Source organism: Schistocerca piceifrons, chromosome 5 (genome assembly GCF_021461385.2).
Source record: "Schistocerca piceifrons isolate TAMUIC-IGC-003096 chromosome 5, iqSchPice1.1, whole genome shotgun sequence".
Taxonomy (NCBI): domain Eukaryota; kingdom Metazoa; phylum Arthropoda; class Insecta; order Orthoptera; family Acrididae; genus Schistocerca; species Schistocerca piceifrons.
In genome coordinates this window covers 672,545,289-672,568,227 of record NC_060142.1, presented here as the reverse complement: position 1 = coordinate 672,568,227, position 22,939 = coordinate 672,545,289, and the positions used below count along the sequence as shown (strand labels likewise).

Genomic DNA, 22,939 nt, shown 5'->3' with positions numbered 1-22,939 from the left:
AATGTCCAGGCAACTAAGGAACTGATTCTCAACAATCAAAGATTTTCCTATGATGACATTCATGCAGCAGATCTTAAAGGAGAGGATTTCTGTTGTCAAGGAATTGGAAGATTGGTAAATCATTCCGATCCTTTACTGATAAGTGGTGACTATGCTGGAAAATAGTGTAGTGTGTCCTTGTCGCTGTGAAGTGTAGTGCAACGTTCAATAAAATTTTCTTGGTGTGCCATACATAATAATTTGTAACTTAATTTCTGAAGTCTCCTCGTAAGAGCCAAAGGACATGAAAGGGAAGGAGTAGTTGAGAAAGAGTGAGATAGAATTGATTTGCAAAGGAAATGGAGTGAGGAGAAATAAAAACTTTGAAGTTCTTGGAAGTTTAGTTTGAAGGGATTGGATAATATTATGTAAAGAGGTAGTAAGATGAACATGAACAAAAACAAAACCAGAGTAACAGAATGAAGTCAAATTAAATCAGACGATTTTGAGGTAATTAGATTAGGAAATGTCACTAAAAGTAGATGACGGATTTTGCTATTTGGGCAGTAAAATAACTGTTGATAACAAAATTAGAGAAAATTTAAATTACAGACTCGTAACAACAGGGAAATCATTTTTGAGATAGTGGAATTCGGTAAAATATTTGCTAATATATGAGAGGGAAATGTTAATAAAAATCTCAGTCCTTAACGAATTTACTTCATATTTTTACGCAATACTCTAATAAACATTTGGAGGGGTTTGGTTTTACATTTTTTAAAATAACTAGATACAAATTTTCTGTTAAAACCCTCTACAAAGAAGAAATTTTTGTGCTGTCCTGTGATAATGTGCAGTTTTGTTTTCTTCCTTGCAGTCAGTTTTAACAGAAAATCGTTTCAAAAAAATTGTGTTTATGGCTTATCAGTTTATGATCAGAATACTAGTATGCACTCTGTATCGTCCGAAACGTTTAAATGCTACCTGCTCTCAGCTTAAAATTATGTGAAATAGTGTCTTGAAGTACTGTCCTCACAAATCCAGGCGCTTGAAAGGTCTCTCGTGCCACATATACAAATGATCTCAACTGATTCACCCATTAAGTTTAAGCTATCAGAGTGTTTTTCGCATGGTCAGTTGTATGTTGCCTGTGGGCCAGTAGTTCAAAAACCAGTTCATACTGTTACCACACAACATCCACAAAAAGGAAAAATATTGTCTATTGAGATGTTTTGTAATCGTGCTGTGAAAAAAAAAATAAACCTTAAAATAATAAAAACCAAATTTGAAAACAAAGGAGCTTTTTTCATTCATGTTCTGTATGATTTTTTGTTATTTCGAGTTCCATACTTTCCAAGTGGGTGAAGTCGCAATGAGGAGCTGAAATGTGTGTCCTGATAACTATCCTTCGGAATACCCTGGTTTAGGATGTATATCCAGTTCCCATACATATTTAGCAACTGTGAAGCATTGCTGTGTTTGATAGTTAAATATGAATTTAAGTGCCGAGATGTCTGTTCTGAAGATATGTGTCTGGAGTATAGCCCAGACTGCAAGTGATAAGTGGGGTTGTAAAAAAGGGAGTAGAAGCTTTCGAAATGTAGTTCTATGGAAGTGTGTTGAAGATAAAATGGGCAGTTTAAATAATTAATGAGGTGGTTCTGAATTGAATAGGAGAAAAAAAGAAATTTAAGGCACAACCCGACAAAAAGAAGTAATGGCTTATGAGATATAATTGTCTAATTGATAATATGGAGGGCAGTGTAAGGGGGTAAAAGTTGTATAGGGGAACTTGACTTGACAATAAACCAGTTTGAATGGATGTAGGTTGCAGTAGTTGCACATAAATGAAGTGGATAGTGCCAGCTTGGAGAGCTGCATCAAACCAGTCTGCTGACTGATAACAGAGAACGAGAACAACACATTGAGTTCTGTCTTGTAAGGAGTCCTGAATTCATTCACAAATCTAGTCTAATACTTGGGAAGCTCAAAATTTGTTTGTTAAATGACAGTGCAGAACTGTCAGTCAGTGTAAACCAGGATGCCCTTAGTTACTGCTTTATGGATTTTATGGACAAACAGAGCAAGCTCTTTTCAAAAGATTTCTGCTTGCGACACACCCATTGAATTTAATAAAGAGATTTTTGTCCTAAAAGGAATCGTGACACGAGATCAGAAAACCTTTTGTTACTGTACGACAGATTGATGCCAGCAGTATAGGTCTTTAATTATGTACATGTGGCTGACAGTCCTTGAAAACAGGATTGCCAGCACTTTTCCCAATCAGTTAGTGCTCTTTGTTGCTTCAGGGATGAAGGTGGTTTGATGAACCCTCTGCCAGGCACTTAAATGTGATTTGCAGAGTATCCATGTAGATGTACCATAAAATGTTGCTGAAGGGGAGCAAGTTCTTGCACATAATCTTTATAGAATCTCACACATCTCTCTTCTGGTCCAGTCTCGTATCCTCTGTTGAGCAATTTTAGTTGTTTTTTCTGTTCCATGATCAGTTTTCTCAACATGTGCCATTTTGACATTGGTGCAACTGTTTGAAAGGTGAAACCATGTTACAATATTCCTCAGTAAAAACAATGTTGGTAGCATGAATTCAGTAGTTTTGTTGTGTGGTCACTAAATGAGTGCTTATGGTTTTTCAAACAACCAAAATGCTCTTTTTGGGGGGGGGGGGGGGGCAGGATTGGTTAGCAAAATTGTGCTTTTGAAGTCATTGAATGCTCTACCATTGCTCTCCTTATGCTTACTTTGTCTTCATTCAGATTCTGATTGTCAACCAGACTTTAACTTAGTTTAAATATGTGATGAAACAGTCCTTGCTTTTGTTGAAATGTTCTAAGCCAGCTTTTGAACACCATGATTATTTGCCATGTCACACATCCTTGCTTATCACGTATTAGTCTAAGGCTTTTCTACAATGATTTTGAGTCTTAGCATCTTTTCCTCCACATCCTTGTCCTGAAAGCTGAATATTTGATATTGGCTGTTCAGACATTCTGCATGTATCATTTTTATCCCCCCTTCCCACCGTGATTCCTGCTATGGGAAAAGGGGGGGGGCAGTTCCTGACCTTTCATTATATTTGTTGTAACACTTACCCTTCTGTATGTTTAGTAATTCAAAAAGCTCCGATTTCTTAGTTACTAGGAAATCTAAGACATTGCCCTCACAAGTCCATTCCCAAAGTACCTGTGCAAAGAATTACCAGACCAGACTATAAGCAAGAGGAAATGGTATGCAAAAAAGGAATTGGAAAAATAAGTACTATAGTCACACTAAAAGAAGTCCAGACATGCAGCAAGTTGAATTTATGGTATATACAGAGGTAGAAAGTGACTAAAAGAAGTCCAGACATGCAGCAAGTTGAATTTATGGTATATACAGGGGTAGAAAATGGTCAATTTTAGTCTGTATTTTTTAATTTTGGTCTGTAAAGTCACATTTCTTCGTCTTGCTTCCAAATTTGACCAGCTATGGTCCACATAGACTTTTTTCTCTCCTCCTTGGAAATGTAATGTATGGATCTCGTTTTTATTGGTTTCTCTCAAACAATTTTATGCTGTTGGCTCTGCTTCTTCTTCTTTTAATGGAGACACTGGAGTGTAGAATGCCTCTGGTTTCATAACTGAATTATAGTGCCCGATTTTGGCCATGGAGAATGTCACTCCTTTGCTGTAGCTGTTCTGTATTAGTGTGTAATGAAGGTCTAATTTCCTGTCTGTTCCTTTGACTGCCTCTTTACCCAGTCCATAGAGTTGGATCCATTCTCCAAAGTATTTGAATTCATCTGTCCGTTTAATGTTGGTATATCCCTTCCTTTCCTTTGGGATTTTGAGACTTGTTTTTCCAGTGATTTCATGCAAGACCTGCCAACATTCTTTGCCCAGGCTTCTGATTTTCTCACTAAAGGACAGTGTCATTGGCAATACTTGAACACATGATTACCATGTTGTTTGTTTTTTTCAAAAGTGTATTCAGATTTTTTTTGCCAGGTTTTGTCATTTTCTCCAGAACTATATTAATGAGGATTAGGGATAATCCTCCTCTTTTCCTGACTCATGTCTTTATTGCATAGGATTCAGAGATTTCTAAAAAAAAAGGGGAAAAAGAAAAACTTTGCTTTTCATATGGTGTCTGGCAGGGTTTGTTTTAAGAGCTACCTCGTTTTTCCAAATTTGTCTAAAACTGTAAATAAAGCTTGTCTGCCAGTTGTCATATACTTTTTTTATGAAGTAGACAGTAGTTACTACCAGCTTTAGTGCTTTAGAGTAGCATGTTTTTACCTGGAAGCACAAAGAACTGTGTAAAGTGAAACTGAGTTCTTCACAATTACACTTATCTCCAGCCAGTGCTGGATATAACAGTGGTGATGTAATTTCATCACTTTGAGCTACATCATAAATTAACCTTATTCTGTTAGACCAACTTTTAAGGGCAGAGTTAATCTGGTGATTGAAAATGGTGGGTGGAGGGAACTTTGCTGTTCAGCCAGCTTGTGAAGACTGCAAAGAAACCTTTGAAGCAATGTTTCTTGGAAGTCTTCCCTCTGAGTTCACCCTTTCAGGGACAAAGGTAAGATACTTAGTATTTGATGCTTTAGCTCCATGCTGTAAAAACAGTTTGTGGATGATATTGTAGGGGCACATTCCTCTCTTCGTTTTGATGAAATTGTGAATGCAGCAAATTTTTTTTTTTTTTTTTTTTTTTTTTTTTTTTTTTGAAGAAGAAGAAGAGTTTCAAACTGTAGTTAATTCCTGGTTGATTCCAAACTTTCTTCATTGGTAGAGCCACTGCTAGTGATACTCTCAAAATTAAATTAAATGTCAGATAATTCCCAGCTTTCTTGTTGAAAGCTAGCGATGATAGTTTGTGATGGGCCCAGTGTTAACAAACCACAAATTGTCAGATGAATGAGTCTCCAGTCCTTTTAGGAAGAAAAGAGCTGATTCGTGTAACATACACATCATCCATAATTCTTTCAAAAAAGGGTTACAAGAATCAGGTGAAAATGCTTCAGACATGATCTTGTTCCTCTATATTCTTTTTTGTAGCCATGCACCACACTGGGAAAGTTTTGATTAAGGACAATCGAATTTGAAATTTCTGGGTCATCATTTTGTGCGACAACTGACATTAGAACCAGCTGTAGAGAGACTTCCAGAACGATGATCACCTGTTGAAAATTAGTTTCTTCAGTTCATACCCCAGCACAAAAGCAATTTGATGAGATTGGAAACATGGGAGAACATAATGAAATGAGTTGATGAGTTATTTGATACGTAAAAATATTGTTGAACAGTTAAAAGATAAAGCTACCAAAGTAGAAATTATGTTTGCTTATTGTGAAAGTGCTCATACATGTTCAAGATTCAACTTTTCACTAGGTGGCAGGGACATAAATATTGCATCTTTTCCTCAAACATTTGAAGCATTAGTTACCACATTATAAAAGCCTGATAATTCTACATGGTGCTAAGGACCCTGTTATTGTGCCCTAAGCAACAGATCATCATCTGATGTCTCAAGCCATTAAGAGTCCTGACTGCTGTGATAAAGCCAAAGTTTTCTTACTTTCATTTTTTTACTCCTGCTTCAGGTCTCTGTAAGACTTGGTTGTCAGTTTCACAGACATATGTAATTTACCTAACATCTACAGTAAATCAACTCGACCCTTATGAGGACTGGACTGCCTATTTTGAGTGTTGAAATATACTTGTAAGGTACTATTGCTTTGTGATGTTTTCATTTGTAAACTTACTACTAGATACCTTGCAACAGTACTGAAATGATAAATTGCTACTTAAAACACAGAGGGCAGTATTGAATCGCAGACCGTAAGCTTTCAGTTAGTTCTTCCAGGGCAGTAAACACACACAGAACCACAACTCCCACATATGTGGCCACTGCATCTGGTTGCTTATGCCCAACAGTTTTGTCTTTAAATTGCTGGATTGCAGTTCTTTCTGCAGATGTAAGGTTGGTTTCCATGTTGAGGGAATTGGCAAATGGTAGTGAGGCAACATTCAAAATTAGAAAATTCTGGAAAGTTAATGGAGTGATTTGGGGATAGTAGCGGAGGATTACTGTTGGGTGAGGGAGTAATCTGAGTTGGTTCTACTTGTAGGATCTGGGAGAAGGAGAGAAGGTCTTAGATAAGCCCAGCATGATTGGATTTGGAATGAGACAGAGTTGGGAGTCAGGCCTTAGTGTTAGAAGACAGTGGCCATATTTTTTGGAGTTCTGCCCCCCCCCCTCTCTCTCTCTCTCTCACTCTCTCTCTCTCTCTCTCTCTCTCTCTCTCTCTCTCTCTCTCTCTCTCTGTGTGTGTGTGTGTGTGTGTGTGTGTGTGTGTGTGTGTGTGCGTGTGTGTGTGTGTGTGTGTGTGTGTGTGTGTGTGTGTGGCGCGCGCGCGCGTGTGCGTGCGCGCGTGTGTGTGTGCCGCGCGCGCGCGTGTGCGTGCGCGCGCTCACATGTTTCTACTTGGAAGGAGGGGCATTGTCCGAAAGCTCAAATATTTTTGAATCCTTTTATTGTGCTTATGTCACACAAAGCCTCTTAAATGTGGTGAATAACAATCCATCACTTTCATTTTATTTCTACTCCAGCCTGGACTTCCATTTCCTGATTTTTTTTATTTTTATTTTTATTTTATTTTATTTTTTTTTTATCTCCATTGCTGTTATTAACTTGTAAGGTTTGTAACTATATTGTAGAAATGCAAAATTCTGTGTGTTGCAGAGCTGGAGACGGACTGTTCCCAGATGAGACTACATCAAAACAGTTATTTAATGGTACCCCCTTTGAGGAACTACCTATATTTAACATAAAAGTCTCCCCAAATAATACAATAATAAGTGTAACTGATCATAAAGGTAAATTAATTTCATAATTTTGTCTTCTGATTTGAAGTCATATTGCTTAACTTAAATGCACTGTTTTGAAATAACTTTCAGGTGTGGTTAAGCTGATGCGGTCTTGTGGAGTTGAAGGCTTCAAGAATACACGCAAAGGGACTAATGTAGCTGCTCAGGCCACAGCTATCAGTTTAAGCATGGTAAGCATTGTCATTATTTGGTGCATCAACTACTTACGTGACAAAGAAGATGGATATTACGTACCCCAAAACCCTTTGTTTTTTAATTGTGAATGGGAAAAAAGAATTTACGAAGTTCTCTAGTAAGTAAATTACTTAATGTGCATCCACTCCCACTACATTTGAAGGCAGGTGAAAATTCTGACTCTGCAATTCAGAAGAGATATCAGCTGCAGCTCAAAAAGCAGTTTAGATAAATTGTTTCCATAAATCTGTCATAGGACCTTGTATTCTAATAAACCTTACTGCTGCTGCCCAGAAGAACTTTACTCAGAAGACTCTACAGTCCTTGCTGATGATTTGATGCTGCATCAAGCAAGTTGGTGAAATGATAAGCACACTGGATTCACATTTGGGAGGACAATGGCTCAAACCTGTGTCTGTCCATCCTGATTTAGATTTCCTGGGATTTCCGAAATCTCTTGAGACAAATACCAGAATGGTTCCTTCAAAGGGTATCGCCGACTTCTTCCCTATCCTTTCCTAATCCAATAGTACCAATGACATCGCTATTTGGTCCCCTCACCCAAGTCAACCCAACCAACCTTCCACTCTCCCTTACTGAAACTTAAAATAGTATTTGTGATGCTCCGTGTTGTTGTGTAGAAATTTAGTTAGCTGTTCATGGCTGCTTTGAGTTTCTCTGTATTTACTGTTAATTGCAGGGGGAAAATTACATTTAGTTCAATTCAGCACACAAGTTACACTATGGTGCAGTTAAAAGTAGCCCATGTAAGTATAAAGTAAATGCAGTGAAATTACAGAAATGAAGAGCTGGAATGGACTTACCATTTATTTACAGTTTAAAATACATTTGTAGAAGATGCTGAAAGTAGCCCCCTGCAGCATCAATACGCAGATGTGCACGGCTAAGCATATTCAGGCACACCTGGTGTAAAGTTTGGATATTGATGGCTGTAACTTCATGGCTGATGTTGTCTTTCAGTTTTCTGTATGGGGTATAGATTTTTTTCATAGACTTTGCTCATAATGTGCTCTCACAGGAAAAAATCGCTTGTTATTTCTGGCAAATGTGGTGACCACAAATAATTGCTGACAGTTCGTTCCTCAGTGAAGACACTGTGAATGTGTTCCAGGGATTCCTTCGACATGTGACATGTTGTCCCCTTCGTGCTGAAAGAAGCAATATTGTCTTTCATATTGAGTTGAGCACAAAATGTTTCTGAAACTTCCATATATGCAAGCGTGTTGAGGGTAGAGTCAAAAAAATATCTGTCCAATGAGGCGTGTTCTTGTTACACCCCACCAAATGCAGTTGTTTTCATCATGGAGTGGTTGCTGGCACACAGTGTCAACTGGTGTCCTCCACTGCCCAGTACTGACTGGAAAGATGAAACCTTGCTTCGTCACTCATAATGTAATTCAAAGGACGTAGTAAATCATTGTTGATGATGTTATTCAAACGCTTTATGCAGTAATGTACTAGTTTGACTGTCATCCTTTGTAATTGCTACACAACTGCCACACGATAAGGCTCCAAATTAAGACTTTGTGCATGTTGGGCCAATTTACATGTAGATTTCTTTGGGCTCTGAATAATTCTTTGGCAAACGTTTGCAGTAACTTTTGATGTATGAACTGAAGGAATTCTTTGTTTTAAGTTTTGCACAGATCCACAGGTGCACCAATTTCTGTACATCCTCTCTATGGCTCTCTTTGCTGCTGGTCGATCTGGATACTTGACCCCGAAAATTTTGCGAGTTTCCGTAATGAAACTTGTTTCCATATATGCGGCCACAATTTCAACTCTTTCTTGTATTGAGAGAGTCATTTTGCAGACCGCAAAGAGAAATGTCTAACTTCACTAATGAAATAAATTGAAATGCTGACAGAAGAATGCTAACAATTGATTATTGCATAAAACTGTCCCTTGTTGTAGGTAATATTGCATTCGGAATCATAGGAGAGCCGGGCTGCTTTTAACTACACTACCCTGTATTTAAAAAATTCAGATTTTTAAATCTAATAAGACCCTGAGTAGTTGCATCAGATTGAAAACTGTACCAGGAAGTATCAGAAAATCTTTGCTTACATAATTACACCATGATATTGCCCCTGCTCTCTTGATCAGATCTATGTTTTATGGCTCTTGGCAACCACAACATGCACAATTACATCAAATGGAAAATTCAGTTGAGACAGTTTTTCACCCTCCAAGCAGGTAATTTCCATGCTCGCGCTTATCCTGTGGGTGGTAGTTCATGTAACAGCTAATACAGGAATGAGGAATGCAGTTGGTTGTCTCCCCCCCCCCCCCCCCCCCCTCTCCACACACACACACACACACACACACACACACACACACACACACACACACACACACATACATTCTCTATGCGTAACTTATTTTACTACAGTAGGTAGTTCGTTGGTAATTATTAATGTTTGTTTCTTATTTTTCAGAAAGCTTTGGAATATGGATATAAGACAGTTCGTGTTAGAGTTCGAGGGCTGGGTCCTGGTAGAATGGTGAGTACCGTTTTATACAACTGCTTCAGTGTGTTGTGCGTGCGTGCGTGCGTGCGTGCGTGTCCTGTTTGTCAACTTAGAATGCCTTAATCATTTGCTGCACCTTTCTTTGTGTCCCAGATCTCTGGTTTGGAACACCCCCCCCCCCCCCCCCTCTTTCCTTCTTCTTCTACTTCCTGTTTCTAGCAATAGCCTCACTCCCCACATTCATACACAATATGATGAGTAGATCATGCTAACTTGTGTGTTCATGCTCTGGTATCGTTTCAGCATATAGTAAGTAGGCTGCCCTCTTTCTTACACTTGAGTGTTTGGTTATTATAGTAGGAAGCTACAAAAGTGGCAGCTGAAGGGGTAAGTTGTAGAAGGCCAATTCTCCACCTTTTCTGCCTGCTGCCCCCATTTGTGTTCTCATTGCACACCTCAGTCGGCACAAGTTAAAAGCCTCCGTCCCATATGTGTCAAGCAGATTTCAGCAAACTGTGCCATCAGACAATGCTGTCTATGATCACTTCATTACATGGCACTACCTTGTAAATGATATGATACACCTGAGATTGGTAGGTAGCACATTGCAATAATGATTTTAGAATCGGACATGGTCAGTGTCTTAACTTTAAATAATTTATTATAGCTGTGAAACCATGCATTTGAAAATGCTGTAAAGAAACAGCGGCCTCTCCATATTAATGTATTCTTGCGTGTTTTAGAAGGTATGTTACAGACAAATACATTATTGCTGTTAAATTATACAGTTATCTTTGTTTTGAGTATGTAAACATTTGATCATTACTTAACTTTGCATTTAAGTTTTAACCGCAGTACGAAGCAGAAAATGTGAATCTTCTGTTCCTGCAAGTAAAACCGGCAAACGTGCTAGCTCAGGCAGTGTATGCTTGGCAGTTGTTCCATTTCATATTTATGACTTTGGGGCAAGGAGAAAAGGGAAGACTACAAAATTGAGTGGAGAGGGGGAACAGTAGTCACAGCTTTAGGGAGGGGAAGGACAAACAATTACAACATTTACTGCAGTTAGAGCTATTTGAAGATTTTGTTCTGAAGACTTAACTGTTTGATGACTCATCTGGAGCAGTGGCAATGCATTCACTGAACTTTCTTGGATGCCTTCCTTTAGAAAGTCATTTTCTTGCAGATCTTCAGCATGGTGTACACACGTAATTCTGTCTTCCATTGCAAAATCGATTGCTTCCTGAAATAACTCCTGCACATCTTTCAGTCTTAATGTGCATTCCCTTTGCACTACCTCTCTGTTCACTAGGGCTGTCACATTTTCTATGGGATTTAATTAACAGTGGCAAGGGAGCAGACACAACTATGAGTCCCTTTTATGCTGCTAAGCGCTCTCAATAATATTGATTATAAGGATGCTTCTAGTGCCCAAATTCCTGCAACATCTCCACTTTTGGTGCAGCCAGAAATACTTTTCTCTTCTAGCCAATATGCAGTTCTTCCTTATTTGTACTTGAATTAGGAATTTTCTCCTTTTTGTTGAATGAAAATACTTTAATCATGACACTCGCACAACCCTCTTCTAAAGTAAGTAATGACTCTAAAAACAGTGTTTTACGTACATCACTATTCATTTTTTCATGATCAGTGGATTTATGGGATGTCAATATTAGTTTTGTGCTTTTGATAAAACCATACTTGGACAATCCTGCATGAGACAGAATAAGCCTACTTCCTTTGCCAGTCGGTGCTTTCAACCTACCATTGCCTTTCAAATCCTACCAGATGTGCTTCCTGGTGCAATTTTGATTGAGTCAGGTTTCCCAAAGATATATAATAGACTAACGATTCCCCCCTGCCTTCCCCTGTCTGATGCACAGTTTTCTTGGAAAAGTAGCCCTAGGTGCTAAAATACTGGATATCTCCCTCGGGATCTTCCATCATTTCATTTTCTGTATCTAAATCCCAAAGATTTCAGAATTCTTCCATTGAAATGGTGGCCCCTGTGAAAGCAGTCTTGTCATTTAAAACATATGTTACCATTTGTCTTTTAAGCTACTCACCACAGTGATAAAATTCTGATGCAGAACGACAAAGAACATCTTTCCAGAAATCGCCCCGAATCAGTGACAATTTTTCTTCCACTAATATCTTTTCTCAGAGATTGAAACTTCATTTCTTGACCACAGGTTTTCTTTGTCCGTGCTTCTGCAACTATTCTCTGTACAGTTTGTAGTGAAACAGCACATGCCTTTGCTGTTGCGGTCTGTGGTGCCGATAAGATTTCGTCCCTTTTGGCATTGTCTTTAGGACCATGAAGAAATTTTTATATCATTTTTGTCTCTGTGTGGCTTTGAATTGTCATCTTTTTAACTTGCAAGCATAAGCAGCAGTACTACCCAATGAAAATCACTGCCCTCTTTGCATACATAAATTTCATGCAGCTCAGATAACAGCAAATGCTGGAGAGTGGGTAGCAAGGAAGTTGCAAAGCCTCGCTACAGCATGAACAGAGCACATTATTGTCACATAAACACTGTTAGCAGTAAGTGTTTGTTTGATAGCTGTTGCTTCTTATGACATCACCTGCGTGACACCAGTGGCAAAAATGACACTGAGGCGGTAGTGTGAGTTGTGGATGGAGCAGGACTAAGCCATAAGCTTCTCATTGGCACTCAGGAACTGAGGAAAGATAAGTGGTGGGAGAACTGGCCTACCCATCTCAGTTGCCACTTTCGCACTCTGTAGTATTAAAAGTGATCCTCCTTGCAGGAAACCAAAAGTGAACTAAGTTTGTGAAGATGATGCAGTCATATAAACAAGTGTGGTTAGTATGGGTTTGGACCATATTTCTCTTGTCAGGTGCAGTGTATTATTGTGCGGGTGCATGCTACATGCAAATTGTTTCCAAATAAATTCTGTTTTAGTTCTTATGTAGTACTGAGTCTGGAATTAATGGTGTAGGAAATTTCATCAAATTTGCTGGTTGAAATTTTATAGAGTAAATGTACCACTGGCCAAATCTGCTTCTTCTGTGTTCATCTGCAAACTTCATTTAGAAGTGAAATTATGGGTACTTGAATGTCAGTGATGATGAATGTGGTTATGGGTGTTCAAATTCGGCCTTTAAGTTGTTTCAACAGTGAAAAAGATGGGGTGCACCTGTCATCTGTATCATCTTCAAGTTTATATCAGAATGATTAAAGCAATTAATAACAATAAAAGTGAAATACCATAATAAATTAGCACCACTGATAGAAGTGAACCCTGCCATCCAACCCTTCACCTCTCCTCCCAAATACGTTTTCGTTATGAAGACCTCAAGGAAACATAACATAACTACAGATGCAAATTAATGATAATGTGATGGAGTGTAGTCATATTTGAAATGAGCTGCTATGTAGACCTAAACAGTATTTGAAGGTAAGATCATGGTGTTTGAATAAATATCTATGACATTCCCATTTCACATTCCTGAGCGTCACTGTTAAGCTTTCAAATAGGCTGTGTTGCATGTCGCTGAATTTAATTGATTTCTGGTGTCATGCTACTTGATAAGTATTCCAAAATCCTGAAGGAATAATTTTCCATTGGCTTCCTTGCCACTGATTTACATGTTCATCTTACATTACTTTCAAATATCTAAACCTGAGGAGCTCCAAAAGCTTACCACTATTCTTTGACTGTACGGATTCTTTCTCTTTGCTGTGGACACTATCTTTAGATTCGTGGGAGACTCTACATCTAACAGACAGAATTCTGATTTGTTGTGTCCTCGAGTACAGCTATGTCTGCTGAAAAGAAAGCCCACAGCTGAAGGCCTCTTTGAGTTTTGTGGGAGATGGGAGGAAGTGATGAGCTATGGAACAAGTTGGCTGTATATCAGTGCCAGCAACAGCGGGTTGTCCAATCACCAGCTAAGGGTACTGCAGTTGACTAAAGATAAACAGATAGGAGCAACAGTTACGTACTTCGGAACGAAGAGGAGGTTGCATCCATCTACAGTCCTCAAAGGTATAGTGAAAAGAAGCAAGAGATATAGTTGAAGACTTGCAGCCAGGTACTGGCGTGTGACAGGAAAATGGTTTTTTTTTTTTTTTTTCTTAACCCAATTCCTCTGGCAGCTGCGATGGGTAGTTGCGAGACCAAATTATCACAAATGCAGAAATGTGTTGCCTGTTCACAGATCACAACTTTTGATCATTTGAAGGAATGAACTGAGTCCTGAGCTTTTATTCAACCAAACCCTTAGCATTCTCACTTGCGGTAGTTCTATTCTGCATTGTGAACCATGAATAAGACTAGGTATAGTATCTAGGAAAGTGAAATCTATTATTCACCTGTATGCAAAAAGCTGTGTGGGGCTAGATTTTCTCTCTATAAGGGTGGTATTTCCTGTAAGGTACTATGTGCTGTAAAAGAGATTCTCCACAACTGCGATCTAGGGAAAGTGCATTCAATATAAACTGTAATTGACAAAATAATTAAATTGAAAAGATAAAAACATCTACTCACCAAGCAGTGGCAAAAAAAACACACACACACACACAAGACGGTTGTAATTGGCAAGCTTTCGGAGCCAGTGGCTCGTTCTGCAAAATTGTTGAAGGGGAAGGAAGAGGGGTGAACGAAAAGGACTGGAGAAGTCTAGGAAAAGGAGTAGACTACAGGAAAGTCAACAGAACTGCAGTTCATGGGAGACTTACCACATGGGATGGGAGGAAAAGACTTACCTTCTCATGTTGTGCAGTAAGTCTCCCCTGAGCTTCTCTTTTTCTGTAAGAGTTGACAATTTTATTCATTTTGTATCTCAGGAGACATAGTCTTACACCTTGTTGCTATAAACACTCCAACTGCTGAGGAGTGAAATATATCTATACATTCCACACATTTTGGAAAATTTTCCTACTTTCCACTTAGTTTCAACCATCTCAGTTCCAAAAATGTAAGTGAGACTGCATTCTAGGAGATGTGAGGACTTGGGTTTTGTTTTAAATTCATTGACAGTTAACTAGCAATATTTTAATACCACACATCTTTACATAAAGTGTTAATTATTAATTTCTCTTTTATTTATAAGCAGATGTCAAGAAAATGTTCAAATAATACTTTAGTGTAAGAGCAGACTCGTCATATTAATGTCTCGTGATTTAGAAGGTTCATTACAGCCAAATACATTATTACTGCTCATCTCTTAAATTGTAAAGGTATTTCTGTTTTGTTTATGTGGATATTCAAGCATTCCTTAACTTCACAAGTTATCTTTAACATGGGCACAAAGCAGAAAAAATGGGACTTACGAATTCCGCAAGTAACATCAACAAATGTGCCAGCACAGGTCGTAGTGTTTGGTGACTGTTGTGCCTTGTATTGATAAATTTGGGGGAGGGTGTGTGTGTGCGTGTGTGTGTGTGTGTGTGTGTGTGTGTGTGTGTGAGAGAGAGAGAGAGAGAGAGAGAGAGAGAGAGAGAGAGAGAGAGAGAGGTGTTCACAGGTTTGGAATGTGTGAGGAACAAAAAGTGTAACGTGTAATGCAAATTATTGTTGTTTAATTGTCTTGTTCTGAAACTCACTTGTCTAAAAATAGTTTGTAGCAATGACAATGCTTTCAGTGAACTTTTTTGTCTTGAATGATAACTGCTGCTATCCATGATGATCATGCAATCCTCTTCTGAACCACGTAATAAACTTAAAACCCATCGTTTAAACAAATAATTATTCTACGCTTCTTGATGATCATTGGATTTTCTGTTTTTTACATCATCAATACTGGCAAAACTGTGCGCTTTCATGGTTCTCACAGTCTCAGAGATAAGAGGTGAGGTGCGAGCAGGAGCATTATCGTGATGCAATTTCCATGTGTAGTTTGGCCACAATTCTGGTCATTTTCATCAAATTGCTTCACACAAACAGTGCACAACTTTCAGATTGTATTAATTATTAACTAAATGACATTAAGGCAGGAACTTATGATGCACTGTGAGATTGTAATCGAAAGCAAACAGTGAGAGGAATCTTCACTGGTGAGCAAACTTGTTAAATTTTTTTTTCGTTCTTGGCTATTCAGGCAGTTACCGTAGGGTTTGATTGGGCCTTGGTTTCAGTGTCATACCCATGTACCATGTTTCACTTCCCTAGAAGTTCTCAATCTTAGTAAACTTCATTCAGCAGTTTCTGAGTGATGTCTACGCATCATTGTTTTTGGTCAAAATTCAACAATTTTGGTACAAACTTTACATCATAGCAACCCCTCTGATTGAGATTCTGCGTTCTTTCAGAACCATTTTCTTTACTCCTACCACATTTTTGTCAGTAATTGATGTGCTAGATAGTCCAGGATGCTCATCGTCTTCGCCTTTGTCTTCTTTGATCCTCTTCGAAATGTTTATACTGCTCATAAACTCTGTGTCATACTCAAAGTAGATTTGCCAGATACCACAGTCAAAATTTCATATGCACTGCTGCACTTTATTCCATTTTTCAAGCAAAATTTCTGTAAGTAAAAAATTTGCTGAGTACTCACACTTATAACCTTTCTGACTATAAACAATAAACTAAATATTCAAAATGGCTTAAAATGTAAACATACATCAAGACCATTTGTACCAATAAGATAAAAAAAAGTTTTGAAAATCAGATGCACAGAGCCCGTGACATTAAAAGATTCTCGTGACTCTTTGATCACACCTTGTATTAGCTTTGCACTTACAATTAAATCATATTCAGAAAGATCCTGCATGACAGACAATAAGCCTTTTTCCTTTGCCAGCCAGTACTTTTAACCAACCATTGCCTTTCAAAAAAACTGCCAGATGAGCTTTCTGGCATGTTTTTGATTGAGCCAAGTCTCATCAGAACAAGTGTGATAAGGGTGATGATTTTATTTCATGATGTACATTTTTCCCAGAAAAATAGCCCTAGATGCTACAATATCAGATCCTTCCATCAGACTGTGTCTTCCACTGGTGCACTTTCTGTACCTGAATCCCTAAGACTTTTAGAATTCTTCCACTGGAGTGGTGACCTCTGTGAAAGCAGTCTTGTCATTTAAAAGATATGCTACCATTTTCCTTGTTGGGTATTTGCCACAGTCGTAAAATTCTGATGCAGTAAAGTTCTTCTTCCTCTAATATCCTTTCTTGGTGATTGAAACACCATTTCTTGATCACAAATTTCCATTGTCCATGCTTCTGCAACTATTCTCTGTACGGGTCATAGTGAAACAGCACACAACTTTGCTGTTGCGATTTGTAGTGCTGATAGGATTTCATCTCTTCTGGCATTGTCTTTAGGATCTTGAAGACATTTTATGCAAACAAAATAAGCAGTACTGCCCAATTGAAGTTACTGCTGTGTACACTTCCACGCAATGCAAAACGAATGCTGGAGAGTGGGAGCAACAAAGGTGCAAAGCTGTGCCAGCAGCAGTATGAATGAAGTGCAGTATTGCCACATATATCCTATTAACGATAGGTGTCCATTTAGTACTCTGTGCTAAGTTGATGGTACTTGTGGCAGAAGTGATGTTGGCAGCAATGTGATCTTACAGTTAGAGACTATGCCAGACTTTGTCAAAGGTTTCTCATTGTTGGTCACAAATGGGGGAAGACGAAGTTTGGGAGAACTGATCTATCCCTTCCAGCAGCTGCTTTTTGCTGCTCCCTAGTATAGTCAGTCTCCGGCACAATGCTGCAAGTGCAGATAATCTATAAATGAAATTTAGCAAGCCACTAGTTTCCAGAAACAAGTTCATTGCTTCTGCGTTGGTCTCGTCCTTTCTAGGGGGATTTGCTTTGACTCATTTCTTTCACAGTTAAAGGGGTCATCATATGCCTAATGTTTTTAGCTACATTTCCACATAAAATACACATACCATCATGTTAAAAGTTTTTATTTCATTACTGTGTGACTAATTTGAAACTAACCTGTCAGTCTCTCAGAACTTTTATGTTGAAACAAATGTAATCTTTTATAGGTTGATATTCTAAGCATTTAGAGTTAAAAAGGAAATGTCATTTATGCTGTACAATTTTAAAAAGATTTTATGGGCTATGCTTGACCGAGGTAGAAGTGCAATATTGACGTACCAAGGGCTTAGACTGAAATCGGAAAAATACATTGAGAGCATACTTTTTACCAAGAAATGTCTGGAATATAAAGTTAACATCAAATTTAATGCTCATGTCAACATTAAAGTTCCACCAGATGATGGTTAGTTTGAAACTAGGTGCAGAGTAATAAAATTATAAAAATGACACTTTGATGTTGTTATTTTAATAGATCATGTCTTTTATGCAAGCTGTGCCACACTACTTCAGCGAATTTTAAGGTTTTTAGCAACTTATAACTATTAGCACTTCCCTGCTCCGTGGCTGCCCAGAACTTGACAAAGGCGAGGGGATTGCTTCAGTCAGAGGGGCAAAGCACAGTGGATTTTTTCTCAAAGTCAGTGGAGGACATCACCTCAAACCTGTTTTAGAAGGGGTATTCTGGCAAAAGTTTGTCTGTGAACTGAAGTTGACCCCATGGACTTCCACTCTTTGACATCCTCTTCTTCACTTCTGTGTTTCTCCATGCCCTCACAACAGTTAGATCCCCACTAACTTACGATCTTAGTGATCTGACCCTCCTTTTCATCCTTTCTTAACCAATCCCACTTTCTTCTTTGAGGGGGGAAGATAAAAGTTCCAAAATCTTGGAATTGCATTTCCTATCTTGAAGTTGCACTTGCTAGTCATTTAGTCTTCTTCTAATTTTAACTATTTCCTTGGTTTTATTTTTTAAACACAGTGAGTACATGTTCCACTTTGTATTGGGTGCGGGTAAGGAAGAGGCTGAGGTGGGAAGGGAGAGGGGTAGGAGGGTAAGGATGAGGAGCAATAAATTGCTGCTGCGGGATCATGCAGGGATGGGTGGGGAGATGTTAGGACAGCTAGCAGCTAGGTGCAACCAGGACGTTAGATGGAGAGTGAGGGTGGGGGGAGATCGTAATGGAAAAGGAAAGAAGTAAAAAGACTGCATGTGTAGGTGGAACAGAGCTGTGTAGTTCTGGAATGAGAACAGGGAAGGAGCTAGATGGGACAGTGGCTAATGAAGGTTGAGGCCAGGAGGGTTATGGGAACATAGGATATATTACAGGGAGAATTCCCATCTGTGCAATTTAGAAAAGCTGCTGTTGGTGAGGAGAATACAGACGGCATAGGCTGTAAAGCAGTCATTGAAATGAAGAACGTCGTGTTGGGTGGTGTGCTCAGCAACAGGGTGGTCCACTTGTATTTTTGCCACAGTTCATCAGTGTTTATTCGTGCGGACAGATAGGTTGTTGGTTGTAATGCCCACGTAGAATGCAGCACAGTGGTTGCAGCTTAGCTTGTAGATCACACGACAGGTTTCACAGGGAGCCCTGCCTTTGATAGGCTAGGTGGTGATTGTGACCGGACTGGACCACCTACTCCAGTCCAGTCATAAACATCACTTATCCCATCAAAGGCAGGGCTACTTGTGAAACCAGTCAAGTAGTGTGATCTACAAGCTAAGCTGCAACCACTGTACTGCATTCTACGTGGGCATGACAACCAACAATCTGTCTGTCCGCACGAATGGCCACTGCTGCCCAACATGAGTCGTCATTTCAATGATTGTTTCACAGCCTATGCCATTTGAATCCTTCACACCAACACCAGCTTATCTGAATTGCATTGGTTGGAATGCTTCCTGCAGTATATCCTACTCCTGGCCTCAACCTTCATTAGTCATTGTCTCACCTGTCTAGCTCCTTCCATGTTCCCATTCCAGCACTACACATCCCTCTGTTCCACAAACACACTCAGTCTTTTTACTTCTCTCCTTTTCTGCTACCTCCATTCATTTTTTATACTCACACAAAAGTAGCAGATATAAAGATACTTGAAAACGGAAAAGCAACTAATGTCACTTGATAGTGAAGATGACTGTACCTAAAGGAGAACATATTATATGCTATACTGTACAGTAGTGGTGGCCCACCATATAGCAGAAGTTACTGTATGAATTTGGAGCTACAGTGGTGTAAGTGAAAAAAGGTACATTTTCCAGAATTTAAGAAAAATCATAAATTATGCATGGAATTTTACTACTGCTGTCTTAGGATTATGTAAGATGTGTTTTACTCACATAACACTGCTTCATTATCAGCTGACAAACATCTGTATAGAAATCTTCTGGTTGTGTGTTAGAGCTCCCTCTATTTATTATTAACAGGGAACCAGTGTTGATAGCTTATTTCTTCACTTTTCAAGGAAGCCTTCGGTACAGTTCTCCATTGGTACATAATTGGTAAAATGCACTGCTAACAGAATATTAGACCAGCTGTTAGGAGACGTCTTCTGAAGTGAAAGTAGCACTGGATGTTCCTCAGAGAGGTTAGACAAAACTATTTTTAATGACAGTATGTACATTAAATGTTTCTGAAGTTAGCAACAGTGATTCTACTAGATGAAAGATGTATTGAACAGTACCAGAAATAAGTGATAAAAATTGTAGCACACTCTTGAGCAATTGGCAAGGTCGGTGTTATGGTCAGTGTTATATGAAGTTCAGTTGGCAAAGACCTTTCAGAGGAAGTGTTGTTATGCCTCGCCAACATAAAAGGTTACAATATTAGCATCTGGGAAGAGTGGTCAGGGTCTGACAAATGTGTTTATCATATTGTGACAGTTGGTTCCTACGGGAATACGGTTTTCAGTGGTGGCTCTTGCAGAATTTCACCATTGCCATTGCTTTGTGACATTTTGGGGCCTGTAGTAATTATAACTATAACTATATTGAATATATTAATTTTGCATATATTTATTGAACTGTTTTAAGTATAACTAAACATTATAATTACGCGTTTAACATTCTGAGAAATACAGGAAAAGAAGAAAACAGTTATGAAACCAGTGGTAATTAAACTCAGGCAACCAAATCCTGAGTTTGAGTCCATGCTCGTAATCGTAAGGCAACTGCTCATGTCCTGTGTCTGTATCTCAAATTTTCCTCGTAATCTATGCGAAAACATTTTTAGGGTAATTTACATTTTCCTATAACCATCAGGCAAAATATTACAGGAACTTGAAAGTGACCTTTACCTTCTACTATTAAACACTGTTTGTTCCAAATCAGTGAGCCTTGTCCCACCCACACTTGTTTTTAGATTTACATTTGTACAAGATCTGACTGACTCTTTAAATCATACTTTTTCCTCCTAAGATCTACTTGTAAAGAGCCTCTTTAGCCAATCATCTACTGGAAACACTTTCGTACTAAAATGTGTCATTTTCCACTTTTGCTGTATTGATTTAATTTGTTCACGGCTAGTTTGGACCTTCTAGGCCACTCCAAGTGATGATATAGTTCTGCAATATGACTTACATAATTAAATGTCAGCATCTTTAGATTTGTTTCCTTTTCGTTTTGGTTCACAAATGCTGTCTTGTTAGCTTCGTAAATGTCAAGCTGTCAAACCAGCACTTTTAGCCAAAATGAATAAAAAAAACACAAATTTAGAGAGAGGCTGGCATTTCTATATGTAAGGCATAATTTTCTCTTGCAGAAACGCACAATCGCTTTAGAATTGCCTAGAAGGCTGAACTTGACGTGAACAAATAAAATTAATTCAACAAAAATGGAAAATGCCACCTTCATTGTTTTGGTACCTGCTATGAAAAAAAAAAACTTTCGTACTAAATTTCCTTGTGTACTCACTTTTTTTTTACTATCATTTTACCTCCTTTTGACTTGCACAGACAGTATTCTTAACTGTGTTGAATTTATGAACTGTTTAATGTAATCAGATTTTATAATTAATTGTTAGTGATTCGAGGAATATAATAAAATGAAGTAGAAAAGTATAAGTAGCAACGGAATTCAAACACAGGCCCCTAAATTACCAGTCAGTATTGCATACCACACACCCACAGAGCCATTGAATCATTTGCGACTAAGAAATTCCTCATGCTCTACACTTGAACAATACTTTAAATGCAGTTTCAAAGAAAAATACTGACCTCGTGCTGTGAGGTACATAGCACTCTCAAAAACACACGTGTGTCCCTTTCCAGAGTTGATCATAATGCGGCTGACCATCATTTCAGCCCTCTACAATGTTTTCTAGTTATCATTGGAGAACGTGGTACAAAACCTGTCCGCTTTATTAGCATACCAGCACACATCCAAAGAGAAGTGGCATAATTTGAGTGCAATTTTGGTTCACTTTCAAAGAGAGATGACTCAATTTGTGTGATTTCCAGCTCCCATTCAGAGAAATGGCCTAATTTTAGTGTGATATTTACAGTTTGCTGTAGTACATAAGTACATGTTAACCGGCCACAGTGATGTATAAGGGAATGAATTGATACAAAAGGGTCATTTGCTATGCTGAACAGGGTATCTACAGTGCTGGACAACTGTCATCTTTATCTCCTTTGATTGTGTTAGACGTTACAGTGTTGTACATAGTCTGATGTGGACTGTTTTCATGGCACATACACTGTAGTGTTATCTTTCTTTGCCTATCATCATCAAATCTTGCAGGCTACAACTGGCATGTTATTCTATTATCAGATTTCTGACAGGTAAATTGGGTATTATTATTATTATTATTATTATTATTATTATTATTATTATTATATAATAGCCCATCCAAGCTATCCTATGATGGTGACTATGTATGTATTCCATACTACCACTGTGACCATGATCTGGCAACCCATATTATGTGCTATTGCAGACAGATGCCAAGTATGCTAGTTGTAGTCTGAACACAATATATTCATACTCGGCAAACCATTGTGAACTACATTACTCAAAGGTTCTTCCCATTGTACCACCTATAGGTATTCTGTAGTTTCCATTTGTGTATGGGATGTGAGAAGAATGACTGCTTAAATGTTTATATGCAAGGAGGTAGGATATTGTTAGATTTCACAGTTAATACTGAGTCTTAAGACTTTTATTAATGGACTTTCACATGATGTCAGTGTTTTATTATACTGTGTGTTGACTGATTTCTATTGTGGCCCATTGATATTGTAGTCATAATGTACGATGTTTTTTGGGTTTTGCGAAGTGCACAGTTCTAAATTTCTGAACATTTAAAGCAAATTGCCAATCTTTGCACCAGTTGGAAATCTTTATCAAGCTCTGGTAAGTGTTTATGCAACCACAAAGTCCTTTAGGTACAAGAATATGTGGCAGTCGGAGGATGCCTAATCTTGTAAATATGGTTGATGTTTAAAACAGTTCTTGCTTAGCGGAACCTTAGTGTTAAAATTACCAAATATCTTTGTAGGGCAGGTGTATTTTGTCTGTGAAAGATCTCTCACCCCACTACTTCCCCTATTGCATTTGCAGCCTTTGCAAGTAAGAATCTCT

The 22,939-nt window shown here is 38.4% G+C and overlaps 1 protein-coding gene across 1 annotated transcript in view; it reads left to right on the top strand.

Annotated features, from left to right (window-relative positions):
* LOC124797991 (28S ribosomal protein S11, mitochondrial) overlaps positions 1 to 22,939 on the top strand; it is a 70,043-nt gene that overhangs the window by 21,930 nt on the left and 25,174 nt on the right. The window contains exons 2-4 of the mRNA XM_047261172.1: positions 6,733 to 6,866; positions 6,948 to 7,048; positions 9,512 to 9,577. Coding sequence (XP_047117128.1) covers positions 6,733 to 6,866; positions 6,948 to 7,048; positions 9,512 to 9,577 — 301 coding nt within the window. The remainder of the gene's footprint in view (positions 1 to 6,732; positions 6,867 to 6,947; positions 7,049 to 9,511; positions 9,578 to 22,939) is intronic.